The sequence below is a fragment of the Ochotona curzoniae genome, unplaced genomic scaffold (assembly GCF_017591425.1).
Source record: "Ochotona curzoniae isolate NIBS_2020 unplaced genomic scaffold, NIBS_Ocur_1.0 scaffold_3208, whole genome shotgun sequence".
Lineage (NCBI taxonomy): Eukaryota > Metazoa > Chordata > Mammalia > Lagomorpha > Ochotonidae > Ochotona > Ochotona curzoniae.
The window spans coordinates 3186206-3206727 of NW_024467106.1; the positions used below are offsets into that span (position 1 = coordinate 3186206).

Below are 20522 nucleotides of genomic sequence, written 5' to 3' on the forward strand. Positions count from 1 at the left end.
TGTTACTGGGAGGGGAGGCACGTGGACTAACGGTTTGACCTGTCCTTTACTTCTTCAGATTGGTTAGCCGAGGACCCAGGAGGCCAGGGGGACGGCAGAGGGTCTGCACGGTTCCTGACCCCGTCTCACAGTTCCGTCCACTGAGCCTTGCAGAGCCCTCAGCAGCTGGCTGCGGGGCAGTTCCCGCTGCTGAGCCCAGATGTATGTGGAGGACTTCACGTTTGCAGCCTAGACAGCGGCCAGGGTGACGCTGTGCACACATGCCAAGTCCTGAAGCACAGTCCCCCTAAGGACCACCCCCAATCCATGAATCAAAGAGAATACCTTAAAAGCCAGAGTTGTTTTCCTGCTTGGGCCGGTGCCTGTCCCTCGTTGTGCTAAGGATTTTACACTTAAAAAAAAAAAGAAAGAAAAAGAAAAGGTGGAGGTGGGCCTAGCATGGTAGCCTAGTGGCTGAAGTCCTCACTTGCACATGCTAGGATTCCATATGGGCACCGGTTCTAATCCCGGCAGCCCACTTCCCATCCAGCTCCCTGCTTGTGGCCTGGGAAAGCAGTTGAGGACGGCCCAAAGCCTTGGGACCCTGAACCCGCATGGGAGACGCAGGAAGAGGCTCTGGGCTCCCAGCTTTAGATCAGCTCAGCTCCTACCCCTGCAGTCTCTTGGGGAGTGAATCATCGGATGGAAGATCTTCCTGTCTCTCCTCCTCTCTGTATATCTGACTTTGCAATAAAAATAAACAAATCTTTAAAAAACTAGAAGATTGATTTAAAAGCAAAATAAAGACCCAGAAGAAGCTCCTGGTTTTGGCCTGGCGCAGCCCTAGCCACTACAGCCATCTGGGGAGTGAAGCAGCAGTTGCAAGATATCTCTTTCACTATGTCTTTCAAATACACATATATTTTTAAAGATTTATTTATTTTTATTGGAAAGGCAGATATATAGAGAAGAGGAGAGACAGAAAGGAAGATCTTCCATCCGATGATTCACTCCCCAAGCGAGTGCAATGGTTGGTGCTGTGCTGATCCAAAGCCAGGAGCCAGGAGCCTCTTCCAGGTCTCCCACATGGGTGCAGGGAGGGTCCCAAGGCTTTGGGCCGTCCTCGACTGCTTCCCCAGGCCACAAGCAGGGAGCTGGACCGGAAGTGGAGCAGTTGAGATGTGAACTGGTGCCCATTGGTGTCCATATGTGCCCCCAGTGCTGGTAAGACGAGGACTTATCCATGGAGCCATTGTACCCGGCCCTTAAATAAACAAATACATTTTTTTTTTTTTTTTACAAACAAAAGACAGAGGGCCCTGCACAGTAGCCTAGTGACTGAATTCCTTGCCTTACATCTGCAGGGATCCTATATGGGCCAGCACCATGGGAGAAAGCTGTAGTCTTCCTTGCATGATTTTATTTGAAACAAAAAACATTTACTTATGTACTTGAAAAGCAGGTTGAGGCACAGAGCGAGAGGGAGCTCGCCCATGCCCAGATGGCCAGAACAGCCAGGCCTTGGCCGGGCCTGCCGGCTCTGCGGGGCTCCCAGGCGGGTGACGGGGCTCCCAGGCGGGTGACGGGGCTCCCAGGCGGGTGACGGGGCTCCCAGGCGGGTGACGGGGCTCCCAGGCGGAGACGGGGCTCCCAGGCGGGTGACGGGGCTCCCAGGCGGGTGACGGGGCTCCCAGGCGGAGACGGGGCTCCCAGGCGGGTGACGGGGCTCCCAGGCGGAGACGGGGCCATCTTGTGCTGCTTTCCCGGGTGCATCAGCGGGGCGCCCGAGGCCCACACCGCCACGGGCCAGTACACAGGGTGGGCCCCAAGCCTGAGCCTGCGGCCTGGGGCCTAGGGTGAGCGGGAGGGGACGGGCAGGGGACGCGGGGCCACCGACTGGGCCTCCTCGGGCGCCGACCCGGCCCGACAGCCCGCAGGCGCTGGCAGGAGCGGCTGCTCGGTAGCCACGGGTACCCCGGGAAGGGCGCGCCTCGCCGCCCGCCCGCCGGCCCAGTGCACGCATGCGCGGCCCCCTCCCCGGCCACCGTGGACTACAACTCCCGCCGTGCCCCGCGCACATCCGGAAGTGTCCGCCCGCGTCCTCACCGGCCGGGGCCAGGCGCCGGGCGAGCCGGTGGGTGCCCGGGCGGGAGTGAGGGTCCGATGCTGGGAAGCGGCGCCCGACATGGCTTCGGCGGGAGGCGGCGACCGCGAGGGCGCCGTGCCGGACGCCGACCGTCCGCACCAGCGGCCCTTCCTGATCGGGGTGAGCGGCGGCACGGCGAGCGGGAAGGTAAGGCCGGCGGGCGGAGGCCGAGGCGCGCCGGGTGGGCAGAGGGGCCCGGCGGGGACCCCGGGTGTGTGTGTCCGCCCGCAGTCCACCGTGTGTGAGAAGATCATGGAGCTGCTGGGCCAGAACGAGGTGGACCACCGGCAGCGCAAGCTCGTCATCCTGAGCCAGGACCGCTTCTACAAGGTGCTGACCGCCGAGCAGAAGGCCAAGGCGCTCAAGGGGCAGTACAACTTCGACCACCCAGGTGGGCTGCGAGGGGAGGCCGGGGGAGGAGAGGCCAGCCGGCCCGCGGGGAGAGGACGGGGAGGGGGGCCGTGGCCGGGAGAGGACGGGGAGAGGACGGGGAGGGGCGCCGTGGCCGGGAGAGGTCGGGGGGGCCCTGGCCGGGAGAGCCGGGGCCAGCACCAGGGCCCCTCCGGTCTGCTGCCCAGGGGCAGCTGGTGGTCCCGCCTTTTGCTCCGCCCCTGCAGATGCCTTTGACAATGATTTGATGCACAGGACCCTGAGAAACATTGTGGAGGGCAAGACTGTGGAGGTGCCCACCTATGACTTTGTGACCCACTCGAGGTAAGCAGCGCCACGCCCTGCTGACCCTGCCCTGCCCTGCGTGGCTCCCGTGGGCACCTGCCCTTGCCCCGCTCCTTTTTATTGTTTAAGACTCACGTACTTGAAAGGCAGAGTGACACAGAGGGAAGACAGAGATCTTCCATCTGCTGGTTCACTCCCCAACCGGCCTTAATGGCTAGGGCAGTGCCAGTCCGGAGCCAGGAGCCTGAGCTCCGTCCGGGTCTCCCTCGTGGGTGCAGGGCTCCAGGCTCGGGTCGTCCTCCGCTGCTGTCCCAGGTGCGTCCCGCGGGGAGCTGCATCGGCAGCAGAGCGGCCCCGGGTCAGGCTTCCGGCCTGGCAGGTGGCGTCTGGGTCCCCGGCCCGCAGCTAATGGGGGCTGGCCCCGCCTGGCAGGTTGCCGGAGACCACGGTGGTGTACCCTGCAGACGTGGTGCTGTTCGAGGGTATCTTGGTGTTCTACAGCCAGGAGCTGCGGGACATGTTCCACCTGCGCCTGTTTGTGGATACAGACTCGGACGTGCGGCTCTCCCGGAGAGGTGAGGGGGGCTGGCGTGGGGTGCTGGGTGTGGTACGCCATGACCCTGAGTGTGCCAGGGCCGAGGGCCTGGCCACCCCAGGGATGACTCCGTACCTCGTGTCACCGCCACCACAGTCCTCCGAGACGTGCAGCGAGGGCGGGACCTGGAGCAGATCCTGACGCAGTACACCACCTTCGTGAAGCCGGCCTTCGAGGAGTTCTGTCTGCCGGTATGCATGTAGGGGCTGGGGGCCCCAGGACGACAGGGCACCCCTGGGATGTGCAGGGGGAGCAGTAGCTCTTCTCTGCCCCGACCCCTCCATCTTCCCACACCCCATTGCCTGTAGACCCTAGCCCCGTGTCCCCCGCTCTGTCTGCATGCCAGCCACCCCCTTGAGGGCAGGGCGCCCTGAGCTGCCACACCTGGCTCACAGCAGGCCCCGGGGTGTCCCGGCTGCTGGCATGTGGCAAAGGGGCTTTCTGTCTGCGCTACCTGCCTGGCGGCCTGTCTTGGTCTCTCCCTTGATGGAGAAGCACAGCCAAGGGCCAAGCAGGCCCCTGCTCCGCAGTAACAAGGACGGCAGTCCCCACGGAACCTCAGGGTCTTGGAGTTCACTCAGTGGCACAGTGGCTGACTGTCGCAGTGTGTCCTGTGGGTCTTCCTTACATGCAGCCCTGCTGCCAGACCCTCAGCGGCTCTCCCTCCATCCCTGCCCTTACAGCCTGCTGTCTACACCCCGCCTGCCAAGCCAGCCAGGGCGACAGCTTGCTGTGCCCCTGTGTCCCCACCCGACTACAGGCAGCCTCTGCTAGCCTTGAGGTCCCAGCGCCAATGCCCAGGGTTCCCCACAGGGTCCTCAGCGCCCCCGCTCCCCGGCCTGAGCAGCTCAGTTCACCTCTGCTGCTTTCTCACGCCAAGCACCTGCCGATGCGCTGGGGAGGAACGATCCTCACAGGAACCCCGTTTCTTGCAGACAAAGAAGTACGCGGATGTGATCATCCCACGCGGGGTCGACAACATGGGTAAGAACCCTTGCTGCTGCCCAGCCCGTGCCCCGCAGAGCCACCCACTGGCCAGAAACCCGCAGGGGCCTGTCCATGTGAGTGGTGCCAAGGGCTGTCCTAGTCAGCAGACGCTCTGGGAGCACGGCCAGTGAGGTGGGTCAGGCTCTGATGCCACACTGAGGCCTGGCACTGCTGTGGGGAGGGGCAGTGGCACTCAGCGCCCACAGCAGCCCGGGGCTGGCTCACCACTGACCCGTGGCTTGTCCCTCTGTCCTGTGTAACAGTGGCCATCAACCTGATTGTACAGCACATCCAGGACATTCTCAATGGTGACATCTGCAAATGGCACCGAGGGGCCAATGGGAAGAGTTACAAGAGGGCCTTTTCTGAAGCAGAAGAGCATCCCGGGGTGCTGACCTCGGGCAAACGCTCGCACCTGGAGTCCAGCAGCAGGCCCCACTGAGTCGCCACCCGCCCGCTTGCTGCTCTGGTGGCTGGGCCCAAAATGCACCTGCCCTGGGAGTGTGACCCTGGGGCGGTGCTGGGACCAAGGCCCGCGCTGGAGTGCTTGCCTGGACGTGTCAGCTCAGCCTGGGGGCTGGGCCTTCCTGCTGTTTCTACCTGCTTCCTTGTGCTTACAGATCTAAAACCTGGGGTCCTTGAGGACGCCATGGCTGTGGGGTAGGGCCAAGGCGCCTGTCTGTGAGGGCTGCGTGATCCTCCCCCTCGCCCATCTCCCAAGCACATGTGCGCCTTCTGTGTCACATAGCATCATTGTGGTGTGCTGGCGACAGTCTGCCCCCCCAGGGCCTGAGCCGGCGTGCTGTGCCCAGCCTGGGGGGCCGTTCACCCAGGGACCCCAGGAACAACCAGTATTTTCCTAACCTCCTCCCAGCACGCACACGGGGCCTCTTCTGGGTCCTGCCCCAGGAGCTTGCAAGGCCCCGAGTGGAGGGTGGAAGGGCGGCTGGCAGGCCGCGTCCTCTGGCTGCACCCACGGCCTCGGCAGGAGTTTCTTCCGTGGCCGGTTTCTGGTTGTAACAGCTTGGTCAAGCTCACGCCCTTTTGGAGGAAGACTCAATAAACCAGTAGCACCCAGTAGAAATGATGAGTTGTCCTTTTTATTAACATTTTGTTAATGGCAAACCTGGAGCAAAGGATGTGGTGACAACCCTGGCTTGATGAGCTAGAGCTGGCACTAGGGCCTGTCAACAGTCTTGCCAAGGCACTGCCTGTGGGTGGGCAGGGCGTGCCGTGCACCTCTGAGGGCACAGCCTCTGCCATGCAGGTCTATGGTCCCAGCTCCCCAGCCACACTGTCAGCACGTGACGCGGTCTGTGGCCAGCTCTGCCGTTGCTGCCTTTGCACACGGCTCTCATGCTGGCCACAGGGCTCAGGAGAGCAGGTGGCAGGCCAGTCTTCACTGCCTGGGAGAAGTGAGCTTGGCTCAGGAGCAGGTGCACGGTGCAGGCCAGGCTGGCACACGCCACTGGTCAGAGAGGAGTGTGTTGGAAGAGGCCGTGTCCCGGCTTTGCTAGCTTTTCCGGATCAAGATGTCCCAGGTATCTTTCCAGCGAAGGGCCTGGAGTTCAGCTGGGGAGAGCGACCTGTCCCCATAGGTCAGCGGGCACAGCATGCCTGACACATGGCATGCGGAGGAGTACCAGGCCACGACCAGGGCACTGAACAGGCTCCTCTGCAGCTGGGACCTGCAGGTGTCAGGGCCAGGTGTCAGCTGCCATGGGCTTGTCCCTGCCGGGCAGGCCTCACTGCTGCCCATGTGGCCACCCTCAAAGCCCATGCAGCAGCCAGCAGCTTGCAAGAGCTTCTGTGCCTGCTGCGGTTCTCGTAAGACCCTGATCACAGCCCATTCCCTGCCTGGTGCTTCCACAGTGCCCCCAGCTTCTGGTCCCCCACCCAGCCACACTGTGTCAGGTTCCAGCCTGAAGGCTCTCCTGTGTGCCCCAGCGCCCCCTCTGTGGCTGCACCCTATGTTCCAGGGTCATCCTCTGGCCTTTCAACACCCACCCTGCCCACCCACTTCCTCCATTGGCATTGGGGCAGCCATAACCCCTGCATGTGACCCTGCCTATCCTGTGTCACTTGGAGCAGGAGTTGGTACCCTCCAGACCTTGCTTACCTGCACAGATGGTCGCTGACATGCTGCAGGACCACGGGGACGAGGAGGATCTGGAAGGAGAGTGCGGGCAGGTAGTGGTACAGGAAGAGCGTCCTCTCCATCAGGAAGAAGGGCAGGTAGTTGGCGGCCCAGCCCCCGACGCACAGGGCCCCTGCCAGCAGCCAGCGCCTCCAGGCGTCTGCAAGAGAGGGTCCGGCTTGGTGCTCCTCCTCCCTCCCAGGCCTCCCCAGCCCAACACCTGGGTCACCAGCCCCTGCCATGGATGGTAGACACCCTGCTGGCCTCAGCTTGCTGGAGAGCCCAAGCGGGCCTTGGCCAGTCTGGGCAGCTCTGAGAGCCCCTGGGAGCCCCTGGGTGTGTGTACTCCCAACAGCCTCGGGCCACGTGGCTCTGGGACGCAGGCCGGCCCGCCCTGCGTGGACCAGTGCCCCACTTCCACAGCTGTGCATTTCTTTCAGCTGCCAACAGCAGCCCCGCAAGGCATGGGCCTGGCGGGGTTTCACCCACATGCCCGATGCCGCTGATGTCTCCACTGGCAGAGGACTCCGGTCCTCTGGAGAAGGAAGCCTTACTGACCCTCGGTGAGGTCGTGCACGCCCCTCCGCCGGCGCAGCAGGTACCAGAAGAAAAGCAGGGTGTAGACGGCAGTGGCGAAACTGGCCGAGGCCCAGATCACCAAGTTCCCCAGCAGGTGGATCTGTGCCTGCAGGCACAGGGACAAGTGTGATGCAGGCACCTGGGGCACCTGTCACCTGAGGCCACAGTAGAGCCCAGCCGGTGAGGAGGACAAGGAGGACATGGGCTGCCCTTCAGTGACTGTGGTCCCGAGCCAGCAGAGTGGTGAGAGTCAGGGCTGGCCCAGGAACTGTGGACTGGGCTCCGGGTGGCCCTCCCCCATGCTGACGATAGCTTCCACATGCGTGGGGCTTCCCAAGAGAGCATGCAAAACCCCCATGTGCATTCCAAAACCCAAACTCATTCTCCAAAGTGCTCTTACATGTAAACAGAGCTCAGCCACCAGGTGCCACAGCCCAGGGATCAGGCTGTGTGCTTCCCCAAAGAGGCAAGGCTGCAGGCCCTGGCAGCCAGGCGAGCGCTGGCCCAGGCCAGCCTAGGGAACCCCAGCACTCAGGACACAGTGGCTGCACTTGGGGCCCGCCCGTCCACCCGCCTGCCGCAGGGCCGGCTGCTTACACTGCTCGTGGGGTGCAGCCAGTACGCGATGCTGGTGTCCAGGGTGAGCCAGTCCAGGGGCGAGGAGCTGTACTTGTGTTCCGGGTCCTCACTTCTCAGTGTCAGCATCCTCCACTGCACGGGGCAGAGTGCCCTCAGCGTGGCACAGCTAGAGGATGCCGCCGGCACCTGGGGCAGCCAGGAAGGCTGCAAGCCAGCTGCTGCCCCTGCTGCCAGTTGGGCATGTGAGGCACACAGCAGCGGCAGTGGTGTGCACAGGGGCACTGCTGGCAGGAGGCCGCAGCCACCTCCAAAGAGACACAAAGGCTGCCCCAGGTGCGCCCGCCATCACCTCAGCCTGTCCTCTCTGTGCCCTGTACAGTGCCACACGGGTGTCCCCACATGCTGACCCCAGGGTGTGGCACCCCTCCTAGTGGTGAGGAGGTGTTCCTGCAGCTCCCCGTGTGCCCTCGGGCCTCCCTGGAGCCCAAGTCACCTGCAGTTCTGAGAATCTGGCCAGGAAGCTGAGGTTGCGGCTGATGTCGGCCTGGGTCGGGGAGTGCAGCTCTGCCTCCCTCTCCTTCTGCCCCTGGCCTGTGGGACATGGCAGACAGGCTGGTGCATGGAGCGGAGCTCACTGCCCTGCTCCTCAAGCCAGCCACGATGCCCCGCACCCACGCTCCATCTGCCATGAGGCCTGGGGCTGTCAGCATGCTTGCAAGGCTGCAGGGCAAGGTGCCTGAGGAGCCACAGGTGCCAGGCGGCCCCTTCAAAGCCGTGGCGTGGCGGACTCACTTCGGCCGTAGCGGTGCTCCTCCACGTTCCACACGGCGCTCGCGTGGTTTCGTGACACTCTCTCCCCGACCACCTCCAGCTGCCGGAAGCCCCAGTCGGGGAGGTGTGCCCCGCTCAGCTGCCAAGGCCAAGGACAGGAAAGGGCGTGGAGGAAAGGCTGGGCGGGGTGGAGCCCTGCCCTGGACCCCTCCATGGCCACCTCTCGCCATCTTGTAGAATTAACAGGGTGGTGACCCCAAGCACTTTACATCTAGAGAGAGCTGCTTCAACGCCAAGAGACCAGTGACAATCTGGCACCTCATAGCAGAGAGCCGCCTGCACAGACCCGGCACCCCTTTTTTGCCTGGCTTCAGGCCTGACCCCTGCCCCTCGGAGACGGGGGCTGATCTCAGTTCCTGCCTCAGTCAGCTGGGAACCCCGGCTGGGGCAGCATCCCGAGAGGGTATCATGGACGGCCAGCGGCTGTTCACCTTCAGGACGGCGGACGTGTTCACGTGCACAAAGCGGACCTCCGACAGGATGGTCTTCCAGACGGCCGAGTCCGAGTCCCTGTTCACAATGTCCTGTGAGGGGAGAAGGCTGGCTCGTCCACGCTTCCCTGCACTGGAAGAGCTGACAGGGAGGCGGCAGGGGCCCCTGGAGGGTGCCGGGGACCAAGCAGCAGTGTGCTGCCCTCAGAGCTTGCGAGCCCAATGTGCTTCCAGGCTCCGGGCAGAGCTGGCGCGGGATGCTCCAAGCTCCGGAAGAAAGCATGGCTGTCTTCCTCTGGGAGGACAAAGGTGCTGGGATGGCGAGCATTGCTGTGGGGTGTCCCTTGTGACTCCTAAAGGCGCCCCAACACACTGAGCACAGGCACTTGCCACTGCTGCCCCAATGTACTGAGAAAGACAATTCCTGAGCAGGAACAGGCACCCAGACGCCAGGCGGTGCCTCCTGGGGCACACATGCACCTGTCCCATGAATGTCACTGCGGCGTCACTGAAACGGGTGTGAGTGCTGGGGGGCGGGGCGCATCAGGGAGGACAGGCATCAGCCTGGGGCTTCGGCAAGGCCAGGATCCAGTGCTGTGGCCTAGCAGCTAAAGTCCTCGCCTTGCACGTGCCGGGATCCCATATGGGCACTGGTTCTAATCCCGGCAGCTCTGCTTCCCATCCAGATCCCTGCCTGTGGTCTGGGAAAGCAGTCAAGGATGGCCCAAAGCCTTGGGAGCCTGCACACACATGCGAGACCCAGAAAAATTCCTAGCTCCTGGCTTCAGATCAGCACAGCACCAGCCGTTGTGGTCACTTGGGGAGTGAATCATCAGATGGAAGATCTTCCTCTCTGTCTCTCCTCTTCTCTATATATCTGACTTTGCAATAAAAAAAAATAAATCATAAAATAAAATAAAATAAAATAAGGCAAGGCAAGTGCCCTGCCACAGAGCAGGCAGACTCGGAGCACAACTTGTGATGGGCACCTGCCCGTTGGCGCGGGCACACAGGTGAGGATGGAGAAGCAGCTTGTGTCAATAGAGGTGCCAGCAGAGGCAGAAGTGCAGCGTCAGACACCTGCTGTGCTGGGCATGGTACAGGCCGGACTGGCCTCACGTCCAGATTAGCATGGGGGGACACTCCTGTCCCACTCTGGGGGGCCTGGGCTCTACATCCAGCTCTGGCTCCCACCACAGCTTCCTGCTAACAGCCCCTGGGAGGCAGCGTGACCGCCTGGCCGCCTCCCTCATGGGACACGCAGCTGGAGCATGGAGCTCCTAGCCCTCCTGTCACCTGTGATGGGCATCTGGAGTGGATCACGAGATGGCAGTGGGAGACGGGGCTGGGAAGAGGGTGTTCTCCCATGCAGCTGCCATGCAAACAAGGCCTGAGCAACACTTGTGGCCCCTTGCCCTCCAGACCATGACCCTGACTGTGAGCAGACCAGGAACCCCGTGTCTGGGAGGAAAGTGCTTGCCGGCACGTGGCCATGCTGATGGCCGTGTCTGCCTAGAGGTGGAGCACTGCCTGAGAAGGACAATGTGCTAATAGGGGGCCTGAGGGGGAACAGGGGACAACTCAGGGCTGCCTTCTCCTGGCAGGGCCACACAAGCAGGCACAAACTGGACGGGCGGTTGGCCAGCCAGGATGCTGTGTCCAGAGTACCTGGCCTTGAACCCCAACTCTGCTCCCAGCCCAGGCCCTGGAGGGCAGCAGGTGAGGCTTAGCTGGCTGGGTCCCTGCTGTCTCCGGGAGCGACCTGGCGTGAGTTCCCAGGCACAGTGATGGCCACTGCAGGCATGCAGGGAGTGACCCGGCAGAGGGAAGTGGCCCCTGGCGGTTTCCCGCAGCTATGACTTGGCACTCACCAGCCTCCACAGGTTCTGCGACGGCATGGAGATGTTGTAGTCGATGTAGCACGACACCTCCTGGGCGTGCGGGCTCAGCGGGGCTGCCACATCATGCCTGGAAAACCGATGCCAACAGCTCACCCCACAGCCCAGCTCTGCCTCTGTGCCATCCCTGCCTGAGGGCGTGGGCTCACCAGCCTTGGTGCAACTGGCTGTGTCTCGGGAAGCTGCTACCCACAGCTTGATCGTGCGCACATCTGAGCAAACTCCCTAACACAGCATGACTGGGGCACTTGCCTGGGGCCTGGCAGCAGGTGCTAGGGGCCAAGGTCATCCTAGACGGACCCCAAAGTTCAGGAACACCCAGCGCACTTCTGACCCCCACACCCCAGGACATGGCTCATCACGCTCTGGGCCAGGCACCCCTGGGAGCCAGAGATGAAGCACAGGCCAAATGCCACAGGAAAACAGGAAGGAAGCATTTCTGGCCCAGAGGGGACATTCTGGCTGGCTCCTGGTCAGCGAGCATGGGGCCCGTGGACCCAGGGATCCTGGCAGGCCCGGGGGGTCACACTAGTTCGGGGCCAGCAGGGAGGTACAGCAGAATGGGCCGCAAGGTGGAGGCAGGGATCAGGAGCAGGAGGCAGGGAGTAAACACGGGAAGGGAGGGAGGGAAGGCGGCCAAGGAGGAGTTGGGTCTGGGGCTCCCGCCAGGGTAAGCCAAGCCCAGGAAGCCACAAGTGGGGCCAGCTGTGAGTGCTCACGGACAGGCTGAAACCACTGGGCTCCCAGGAGCTGCTCAGGCCCTGCAGGGTCATCCCCTGAGCTGGGTGGAGGTGGACTGGGGCACCATGGGAACTCCCACACTGAGGCAGGGGACCTGAGGGGAGAGCAGCAGTTGGGAGCCGTGGTCTCCAGAGGGAGGAAGAGGAGGGAGCCAGACGGGCGGCAGGTCTGGGGCGCTGTCATGCCTGCTCAGCCCCTCCATTCCTGGAGAACAGGTGTCAGGTGCAGCGTGGAGCTGCCCAGGCCAGGTCTCAGTCCAGCCTCCTGTGGCCTCTGGGTTGTGACCCGGCCCCTCCCCGGTGCACTCACGTGTTGAGGAGGCGGGTGGTCATGCCATGCACCAGCTGCACCAGGTCTCCGTGCCGCACAGGTCTCGGGGGGCTGCTCACCACCAGCTGGTGCCTGAGGGGCAGCAGCAGCATTAGGGTCAGGGCAGTGCCCTTGACCACCGCACCTCTGGGAGCAGTCCTAGCGGCCTCTGCACCCTGTGCGTGGTGGGCTCTGTCAGCACATGGGCTGTGCTCAGCCTTTTCCCGAGCCTGGGGCTGCCCAGGGTGACTCCATCGAGCTGCTGGGCATCGAGCCGCTCCTTGTGGGTGTGACCTGGGCTGCTGCCAAGCCTGCTGCAGTCTTATTCGGTAAACTGTACCATGCACCTGTCAGGTCCCAGGTGCTGGGCATCAGCCAGTGAGTGGAAAGCAGACAGCGAGCAGGGAACAATTAGGTGACATGGGCCCCCGCACTGTGGGCCCTAGTGGGGACAGGACGGGAAGGTGGCACCAGGAGAGGAGCTGAGCTGCCTGTCTGAGAGAAGGGGTCTGCCCTGTCCCCAGGGTGTGCTGAGGGACAGGGCTCAGGAGAGAACCCTGATGTCCACGGCAGAGACCCAGCAGGAGCTGCTCATGCGGGACCGGGAAGTGGTGAGGATGGTGGTGCGGAAGATCGGGATGGGGACAGGGGGCGGCAAGTTGGACACAGACACTGATGACCGGGGAAGGCTGGGTGGACATGGACCACTGTGGGATATGACGAGGGGTGGGAGACGCTGGTGACTGGGGGTGGGGCAGGGAGGACATGGAGACACAGGCTGGGCAGCTCGAGTTCACAAGATCCTATCTGGAAGGCAGAATGCTGCGCTGACAGCAGAGCTGAGGGTGAGCCAGGCACTGGCACCCCGCAGAGCAGAGGGCTTGCTGGCGAGCAGGGCAGGCCAGGTACAGGAAGCAGGAAGGGGTGCTGGGCGTGGCCCTGACACTCCTGGGGGAGATGCTGAGCAGTCAGCTGCTTCCAGACCAGGTGGGACGTGCTGGCGAGGGGAGGAGGGGGTCAAGCATGTGAAGAACCTAGGTGTTTCCTGCTTTTGTGATCCTGCCTTAAAGGCTTGGCTGGGGGCTGTGTGAACTCCAGGCCTGACAGTCTATGTGACACCTGGCAGGACACCTGGCAGGACACCTGGCAGACCACTCCTCAGGAAGGAGGTCCCTGGTGTTGGATAAGATCCACCACGCTATAGTTCATCTTGTGTACCTTCTGAAAGTTGCTTGTGGGCCCAGCAGGGTAGCCTAGTGGCTAAGGTCTTCCACTTGCATGCACCGGGATCCATATGTGCTGTTGAACCTGGCTCTCTTTTTCTGTCCTGCTATTCCTGCTATAGCCTCAGCTGCAGCTGCCCCTCCCCCTCCTCCTCCCCCGCCCTGCTTGGCTGGCTGTGACCGGGAAACCTAAGTTAATCTAAACCCCTTAATGCATTAGCACCGACTTCAGACTCAGTGATTTTCTGGGGATTTCAAAATCGGGCAGAGCCCAGGCTGTCACTCACCTCCCAGGGTCCTTCACGACCCACCAGTTGTTGATGTCTTTGAAGGGATAGCAGGTCACCTGCTGCTGGTGGGAGCTGCCTCGGCCATTCTCGTATCTGCATGCAGACGTCACAAGTGTCAGTGAGTCCCCACGCTCACCTCTCCCAAAGCGGCGGCAAGCGGCACCCAGTGGGGTACTGTGGTGCCGCACTGCTTTCTCCCCACTTCCCACTCAGTGACCGCAGACCTACTGGGGGCCGAGGGCCCCACCACCTCACGCTCCCACCACCTCCCCCCAGACGTGCAAGTGCTAGCAGGCAGACCAAGGACGCCAACATGGCCCATCTTCTCCTTACATCATGGGGTAGGTGTGCTGGTGAGAGTGTAGCCAGCAGGGCAAGGGTTTGCCAGCAACGCTCTTCAGTGTCACCTGGGACCCAAAGGCCACCTCCAGCGGCTGGCCCTGGGTGATCCGAGCCAGTCCTCCCTGTGACCAAGGGAGAGCAGGCAGTGGAAGCAGCAGGCAGGCCCCCAGCCCGCTGCAGCTGAGTGCTCCCTAAGACATCTGGGTTGTGTGGCTTGTTCTCTAAAGTGTCCTCAAGTGAGGGATGCGACAAGCGGGGCCATCCCAGCACAGGTCCTCCGACTTGGCTTTCCCTAGGGGCAGGTGCTCCTCACCTCCAGGCCGGCCTGGAAGGCGCTGGACATGATCTGGTCATGGGGCCCCGAGCGGTAGAGCAGCACCAAGTGCACATAGAAGAACAGCAAGTACAGGGCGACGGGGACAACCAGCAAGGCCGCTGCCCGGGCAAGCAAGTGACCTACCACACGGACCTGCCAGGAGATGCCAGCAGCTCACTTCCACTCTGAGGGCAAGGATCCCCATTTGCAGGGCCTGCAGGCTTAGGCGAGGCAAGGGACAGAACCCTCACCTCCCAGGACAGCAGCTGGCAGGTGAGACCACCCCACCCGCCTGCACCGGAAGCCCCAAGGATGTGGGCTGATCATCACCCCACATCACCCCCAGGCTGGCCTGACGCAGCACGGACACGGGTACCCACGTTTGACAAAGTTTGGTCTCCAAGCAGGTGCCAGGCATGCCCGGCTGCAATGGTGAGCACCAGCAGGTAGGTGAACATGCCCATGTATTTGATGCTGAAATACACAACCGACACCAAGTTCAGAAGAGATGGGGACACGGAAGAACCGGAAGGGGGTGAAGGGAGCAGAACGGGGTGAGACTCACCCAACAGCACAGGCACATGCGACCCCGGTCAGCGTCAGCCAAAACCACCATCGCAGGGAGAAGGGGCTGGAAGGAAGCCAGGGGACAAAGGCGACAGTGCTGGGGGCAGGCCGCACCTTGGAGACAGGCGCGTGCGCTGCCCATCCCGTGGAACGCCAGGACAGTGAAGCAGGTCCCTGCCTCGAGCAGCAGCTGTCTGTTGTCTAGGAAACGCCTGTAGCAGATGCTCCTCACACAGGCACGAGGCTGTTTCCTGAGTTGTGTGCCCAGGGTCCCCCAAACAGCAGGTGTCACAAAGAGCTTAGTGAGGTGACTCCTCAGAACTCCTCCCTTCAGGCCATCTAGCCCAGCAAAGCACCCAGAAGCTTCTCTTGGTGTGCTGGGACGGGCAAACCCCTGCCCAAATACCTGTGTTTCTGGCAGTTGTTGAACTTGAGGTAAGACAACACGGCCAACAGATTGAAGAATATTAACAATGACTCCAGCAGCATGAGCCTGGCCTGGGTGACGAGGGCGTTCTCTGGCACAAGAGGACACAGGGGGCTCAGTCTCACACAACTGTCCCCGGGGACCCTGAACCCATGTTCCAGGAACCCCACAGATGTGTCAGTCCATAAGCAGGTGTGGCACACGTGTGTGACCTGTACACACCCCATACAATGCGGACACCGTGTGACAGTTGTCACAGATGCAGGGCTGTCGCCTGTAGGTTTTTGCACTTGGGTGGTTAAGTTCATGGCCGTGGAATCCACAGACATGGAGGAGGGGGCTGTGACCCACTAGGACAGCGGTAATACGGCCACAAGCCCGCTTGCGACAGCCAAAGCACACAGGCTGAGGGGCCAGCAGGGACCCTCAGTGCGCTTCCTCCAGCAGTGCGCCTGCTGAACCCCAAGCTCCTGGACTTTCCTGCTGACGCGTCCCAGAGCCAGAACCAGGACAGGCAGCACCCAGGCCTCACCAATAAGCAGCAGCAGCGCAGCCCCCATGGCGGCGCAGTGGGAGAAGTGGAGCTCGGCGAGGATCTGGTAGGCCATGGGGATCGACAGCGCCCCCGCGAGGGCGGGCAGCAGGCGCAGGGACCACACAGGCACGTTGCTGCTGTACTCTGTCAATGCAATCACAGAGCAGAGCTGGGGCCACGTGATGTCTGGCCCGCAGGCCACTCCACACTTCAGAGGTCTGTCTCTTCCTTCTCTGTGTCTGACTTGCAACATTTTTTAAAATTTATTTTTACTGGAAAGGCAGATTTACAAGAGAAGGAGAGACAGAAAGAAACATCTTCCATCTGCTGGTTCACTCCCCAAGTGGCTGCAATGTCTAGAGTCAGGAGCCTGGAGCCTGGAGCCAGGAGCTTCTTTTTGGTCTCCCACGTGGGTACAGGGACCAAGGACTTGGGCTGTCCTCCAGTGCTTTCCCAGGCCACTGGCAGGGAGCTGGACGGGAAGTGGAGCAGCTGGATGGGCAGGGAGCTGGATGGGAAGTGGAGCAGCTGGATGGGCAGGGAGCTGGATGGGAAGTGGAGCAGCTGAGGACACGATCTGCTGCCCACATGGGATGGCAGCACTTGCAAGTGCAGAATTAGCCAGTTGAGCTAAGGGCCCCCATAAATATTTTAAAAAGAACTAATCAGATGCCGTGCGATGCGCACATCAAGAACTAGAGGTACATAATTACTCTAACTAAAGCGCAAGCCCGCGGCCAGAGCTTTGGAAGGTCTTCCTCTTGTACGTAAATGATTGACGATGCCCGCTCTCAGACGAGTGAGGTGCCACTGTTGGACCCTGCAGCAGCCACTCTCCATTCTAACATGCACTGTACGATGGGAAAGGGCCAGCGTGTGGCGTGCCATCTCAAGCTGCTGCCTGCACTGCTGACATCCCACGTGCCTGCCAGCTGAGAGCCAGCAGCCCCACTTCCCTTCCAGCTCCCTGCTTGTGGTCTTGGAAAGCAGCAGAGGACAGCCCAAGGCCTTGGAACCCTGCACCTGTGTGCAGGGAGACCCAGAAGAAGCTTCTGGCTCCTTGCTTCGGTCTGACCTAGTCTCAGTGGCTGTGGCCACTTGGAGATAGAACTAGTGGATGGAAGATCTCTCTCCCATTCTCTTCAAACAAATCAAACAACCCTTTAAAAAGGAAGGTCTAGGGGCTGATTGCTTACCTGCTCCGATTCGGCTCCACATGAAGTTGCCATCAAACCCTCCTAGGTACCCTGTGGCGGGGGCAGGGGATTTGCAGTCAGGACCTCGCTCAGTGACACAGACGGAGAGCCGAGCAGGGTCCCTCCACTTGCGGGGCCCCTGCTGACGCAGCCTACCTCCCAAAGCCAGCAGCATGTGGCCAAACGGCGGGCCGCTGTCATCCAGGAAGAAGATCCGTTTCATGTAAAAAGAGATGTACTGCCCGTAGTACACTTCATCAAAACTGAATAAAAGAGCAAGACAAGATGGGACGGCAGGCGCACCCGACGGGGCGGCACCGTGAAGGCGGGGGAAGGGAAATGCAGCTGTCGCAGCCTGCTGACGGAGAGCACTGATAGCGTTGCCCACCATGGGGACAGGGCAGAGACTGCGCCCTACATGGCTGACCACACCAATTCTCCTCTACAGCTCTCCATCAGGGTGTTGCCAACCAGCCAACAAACTGAAAGACCTTGTGAGCCCGGGACTGGGTCACGTGCTGGGGGTCCCAGGCGTGAGGGTCCCATCAGAAGAGTGGGTCTGGGGACCCAGGTGAGAACGGCAGTAGGCAGGGAGTACGCAGACACTGAGAGCAACAAGACGGGCACTGAGGGTACCAAGGAGCCCAGGCTGACCTCGTGGGCACCGTGATGCTACTGCAAGTACCAGTTTGGTTTTAAGGGTTCTCATTTTGGACAGGGCCCCTGCTCTTCCCCCTTGCAGACCCAGGAGAAAAAAAATGGAAGCGTTTGTCGCACTCAGCTTCCTCCACACCACAATCCTCCCCACCTTAGCCAGAGCTCCATGCACGTGTGTACCCTACTCCTTTATGTAAAAAAAATCCTAAAAATAAAATTAAAAAATTCTCACTAAAATGATTTATTTGCCTTTGTTTTATTCATTTAAAAGACAGACTTACAGACACTGCATACGCATGCCCCAGGAACAGTGCGCCCATAGATGCACCATCGATACATGTTATGGAAAAAGGCCTGCGTGTGCTGCTCAGTGAAGGCTCACTTCCAAGTCCAGTGACTCTCCTTCCAACTGCAAAGTGGTCACTTAAGGCTGACAATCAGATTTCCCTCCGTGGCACCCACATAGTGGCCAGGCACGGGCTGCCACACACCAACACACACTCCACGGGGCCTGTGCTGGCAAGACAGTGGGCCTCCTCTCACTGCCCTAGAGGCCCAGAATTTCACTCTGTGCACACACGCTGTTTAAACAGGAACTTGGGGTCGCTCGTGCCGTGGCACAGTGAGTTAAGCCACAGTATGCAATGCTGGGATCCTGTAGTGGCACCAGTTTAAGTCCTGGCTGCCCCACTTCCCATCCAGCTCCCTGCTTGTGGCCTGGGAAAACAGCAGAGGACGGTCCAAAGCTTTGGGACCCTGTACCCATGTGGGAGACCTACAGGAGATTCCTGTCTCCTGGCCTCAGATTGGCTCAGCTCTGGCCATTGAAGCCACCTAAATGTGACCAGCAGATGGCAGATCTTTCTCTTTCTCTAACTCTGCCTTTCACACAAATCAGATAAATATTTAAAATTAACTAAAGGCAGTTTCTGTCACAGAAGTATAAGTTCTAGTGGTTCAGCCCTGGCCCCAGGATAGCCCGGCTTACACCACAGCCCGCGGGTAGGTGAGCCGCCACAGCCGGCTAAGCAAGCCCACTCCGGCCAGGGCCACCACGTTCAGGTTGATGTCAGCTGTCACCATGATGGGGTGCTTCAGAAACTCCAGCATCCTCGGGGGCCAGGTGAGAAGCGCTGCTTGCTAGCTTGTTCCCGGGGTAGCAGGTGCTGGCAGAGGGGAGGGGCAAGCATCAGTAACACAGGCCCAGGATGCCAAGGCGGGAGATGCCGGGGCTGGGGGCGAGCTCGGCCACTGGACTGTGGAAGGAACTCAGGACCCACCACCAGGCACCCCAACTGATGCCTAGCCAGCTCCGGCTCCCTGCCTTCCCCGGGGCAGTGTCATCCCGCGGGGCGCCCCATGATGCCAGCTGTGCCCTCTGTGCCAGGGATCCTCCACCTCACACCGAAAGGCCGCCCTGGGCTCTGACACCCACCTGGGTCTGGGGGCTCAGGGCACTCTCTCAGCTCGCAGCCTTTCCCCACTGCTTCCCTCACGCCCCGGGACACCCCGTTCTGTCCCCTCACGAACCGGGACCCCCCGTCCTGCCCCCGAGCCCTTCTAGCCCCTCACAGGCCGGGTTCCGCGCGTGGCAGGACACGCCGCTCCCGCAGCCCGTCCCGCCCTGCCAGGCTCCCCGAGTCAAGGCTGATCTGTCTTCCCTGGCGCTCGCAAAAACCTACCGGTTTCCTCCAGTCCTTTCGGGGCGCGTCCCCACGCGGGATTCTGCCGCGTCCCTAGAGCCGCACGCGTGGGGTGGGGGAGGGGCGGCCGTTAGAGGCCGGCCAGCTCGGAACTCGCCAACCGTCGCTGCCCTGCTCGGCGATCTGCTCGCCGCGTCTGAGTCGCAGCGCGCGTGCGCGCGCTCAGGTCCTCGGCGCCCTGCGCGTGCGCGTGCGCAGGCGGTCTCCCGGTCAGCACGAGGTGCAGGGACAGCAGGTAACAGCGGCGGCCAGCCGAGGAGCGCGCCTCGAGGGGACTAGCTTGGTCCTAGTGACCATCTGGAGAGTGAACCAGAGCCCAGCAGGCCGTGGCTCCTGGGTCCACACACAGGTCCTTCCAAACGACCCAGAGATGAGGGACACACAACCTGAGAAAGCATGTTCAGCTTTATTTTTTTTTCCAACCTTTTCTCTATTTAAATAAGGAGAATTCTTTCATCTGCAAAGAGCTAGTACAATCACATATTTGAAAGGAGAAACGAGGTGCCGACCCGGAAGGAAGGGACAGGGCGTGTGCCAGCAGGGGCCTGGGCAGTCCTCAGTTCCGCTTCCCATCCCTCAAATCTTGGGTAGCCGGGCTGCACGGGACACCTTAAGCCATTGTCTGCCCTTTCAAGTATTTGGCCTTCAGGGAAAGACACAGGGCCAAAATAAAAAGGAAGCCAAACCAACGCCCAGACCCTTGTGAGCACGCAGGGTCCTGCCAAGGACTGCCCAACTGCCCTGCTGTGGGGGACACAGGTGGAGAGGGTGGCTGGGAGCTGGTGCCAGTCCCTCCAGTCTTGAGACGCCCTTGTCTCAGGCCGCAGAACCAACACACTGGCAGCCCTGGCATTTCTCGCAGACTACCTGTGATGCAGGTTTGCTCTGCAGGCTGTGCACGAAGCTTCACGGTGGGACAACACAGGTTTGACCACTTGCCACTCCCTAGACCCGGGGTGGACTTCCAGCATGGATCATGCCACCTGCTCACACACTCCCTCACTGACCAGCCAGCAGGTATGAGGGTGTTGGCAGCCAGGGAGAACGGAGCCCAGGATTTCACAGCATACCCCAAGGCCTGTACAAGTGACTGGAGTGGCCATGGCATTTCCCCTCACTGTAATAGTCAACTTTAAGTCCCCCCTGAAGGAACCTTGGGCCAAAAGTGTCCCTGGACTCCCAGGTCAGGATACAATGTAAGCCAGGGGAAGCAGCGTGCAGGCAGCAGGGCACTTGTGCCAACCAAGAAGCCACATCAGGTGGCACCAAGGTGGGTGGAGCCCACCCTGGCACCTGCCCCAGCTGCAGCCCAGGTCTCCATCGTTCCTACTAAGAGCTCCAGGGCCACTGGCAGTAGCTGCCGCGCCCATCTGTGCTCC

The 20522-nt window shown here is 61.3% G+C and overlaps 2 protein-coding genes across 8 annotated transcripts; one reads left to right on the top strand and one right to left on the bottom strand.

The window, feature by feature from the left end:
* The first annotated feature begins 2092 nt into the window (after positions 1–2092).
* UCK1 (uridine-cytidine kinase 1) lies at positions 2093–5466 on the top strand. Of its 7 annotated transcripts, none has more exons than XM_040963769.1 (7): positions 2093–2272; positions 2357–2516; positions 2743–2839; positions 3302–3375; positions 3492–3586; positions 4331–4379; positions 4646–5466. In XM_040963769.1, exons 1-7 carry the CDS (start codon positions 2165–2167, stop codon positions 4822–4824), a joined length of 762 nt encoding a protein of 253 aa, XP_040819703.1. In that variant the 5' UTR covers positions 2093–2164; the 3' UTR covers positions 4825–5466. The 7 variants fall into 7 exon arrangements, with proteins under 7 accessions (XP_040819703.1, XP_040819704.1, XP_040819705.1 ...); XM_040963771.1 differs by having other exon boundaries at positions 2094–2272; positions 3233–3375; positions 4592–5466; XM_040963766.1 differs by having other exon boundaries at positions 2096–2245; positions 2315–2516; positions 3233–3375.
* On the bottom strand, positions 5465–19208 carry POMT1 (protein O-mannosyltransferase 1). Its single transcript, XM_040963754.1, has 20 exons — positions 19123–19208; positions 18429–18606; positions 16940–17046; positions 16784–16834; positions 15585–15731; positions 15032–15143; positions 14624–14689; positions 14439–14532; positions 14056–14211; positions 13734–13864; positions 13398–13493; positions 11888–11980; positions 10811–10907; positions 8940–9032; positions 8470–8587; positions 8171–8268; positions 7696–7809; positions 7078–7204; positions 6502–6679; positions 5465–6070 (listed from the first exon to the last, which is right to left on the bottom strand). The coding sequence occupies exons 2-20, from the start codon at positions 18548–18550 to the stop codon at positions 5896–5898; spliced, it is 2175 nt and encodes a 724-aa protein (XP_040819688.1). The 5' UTR covers positions 18551–18606; positions 19123–19208; the 3' UTR covers positions 5465–5895.
* Between the last annotated feature and the right edge of the window lie 1314 nt (positions 19209–20522).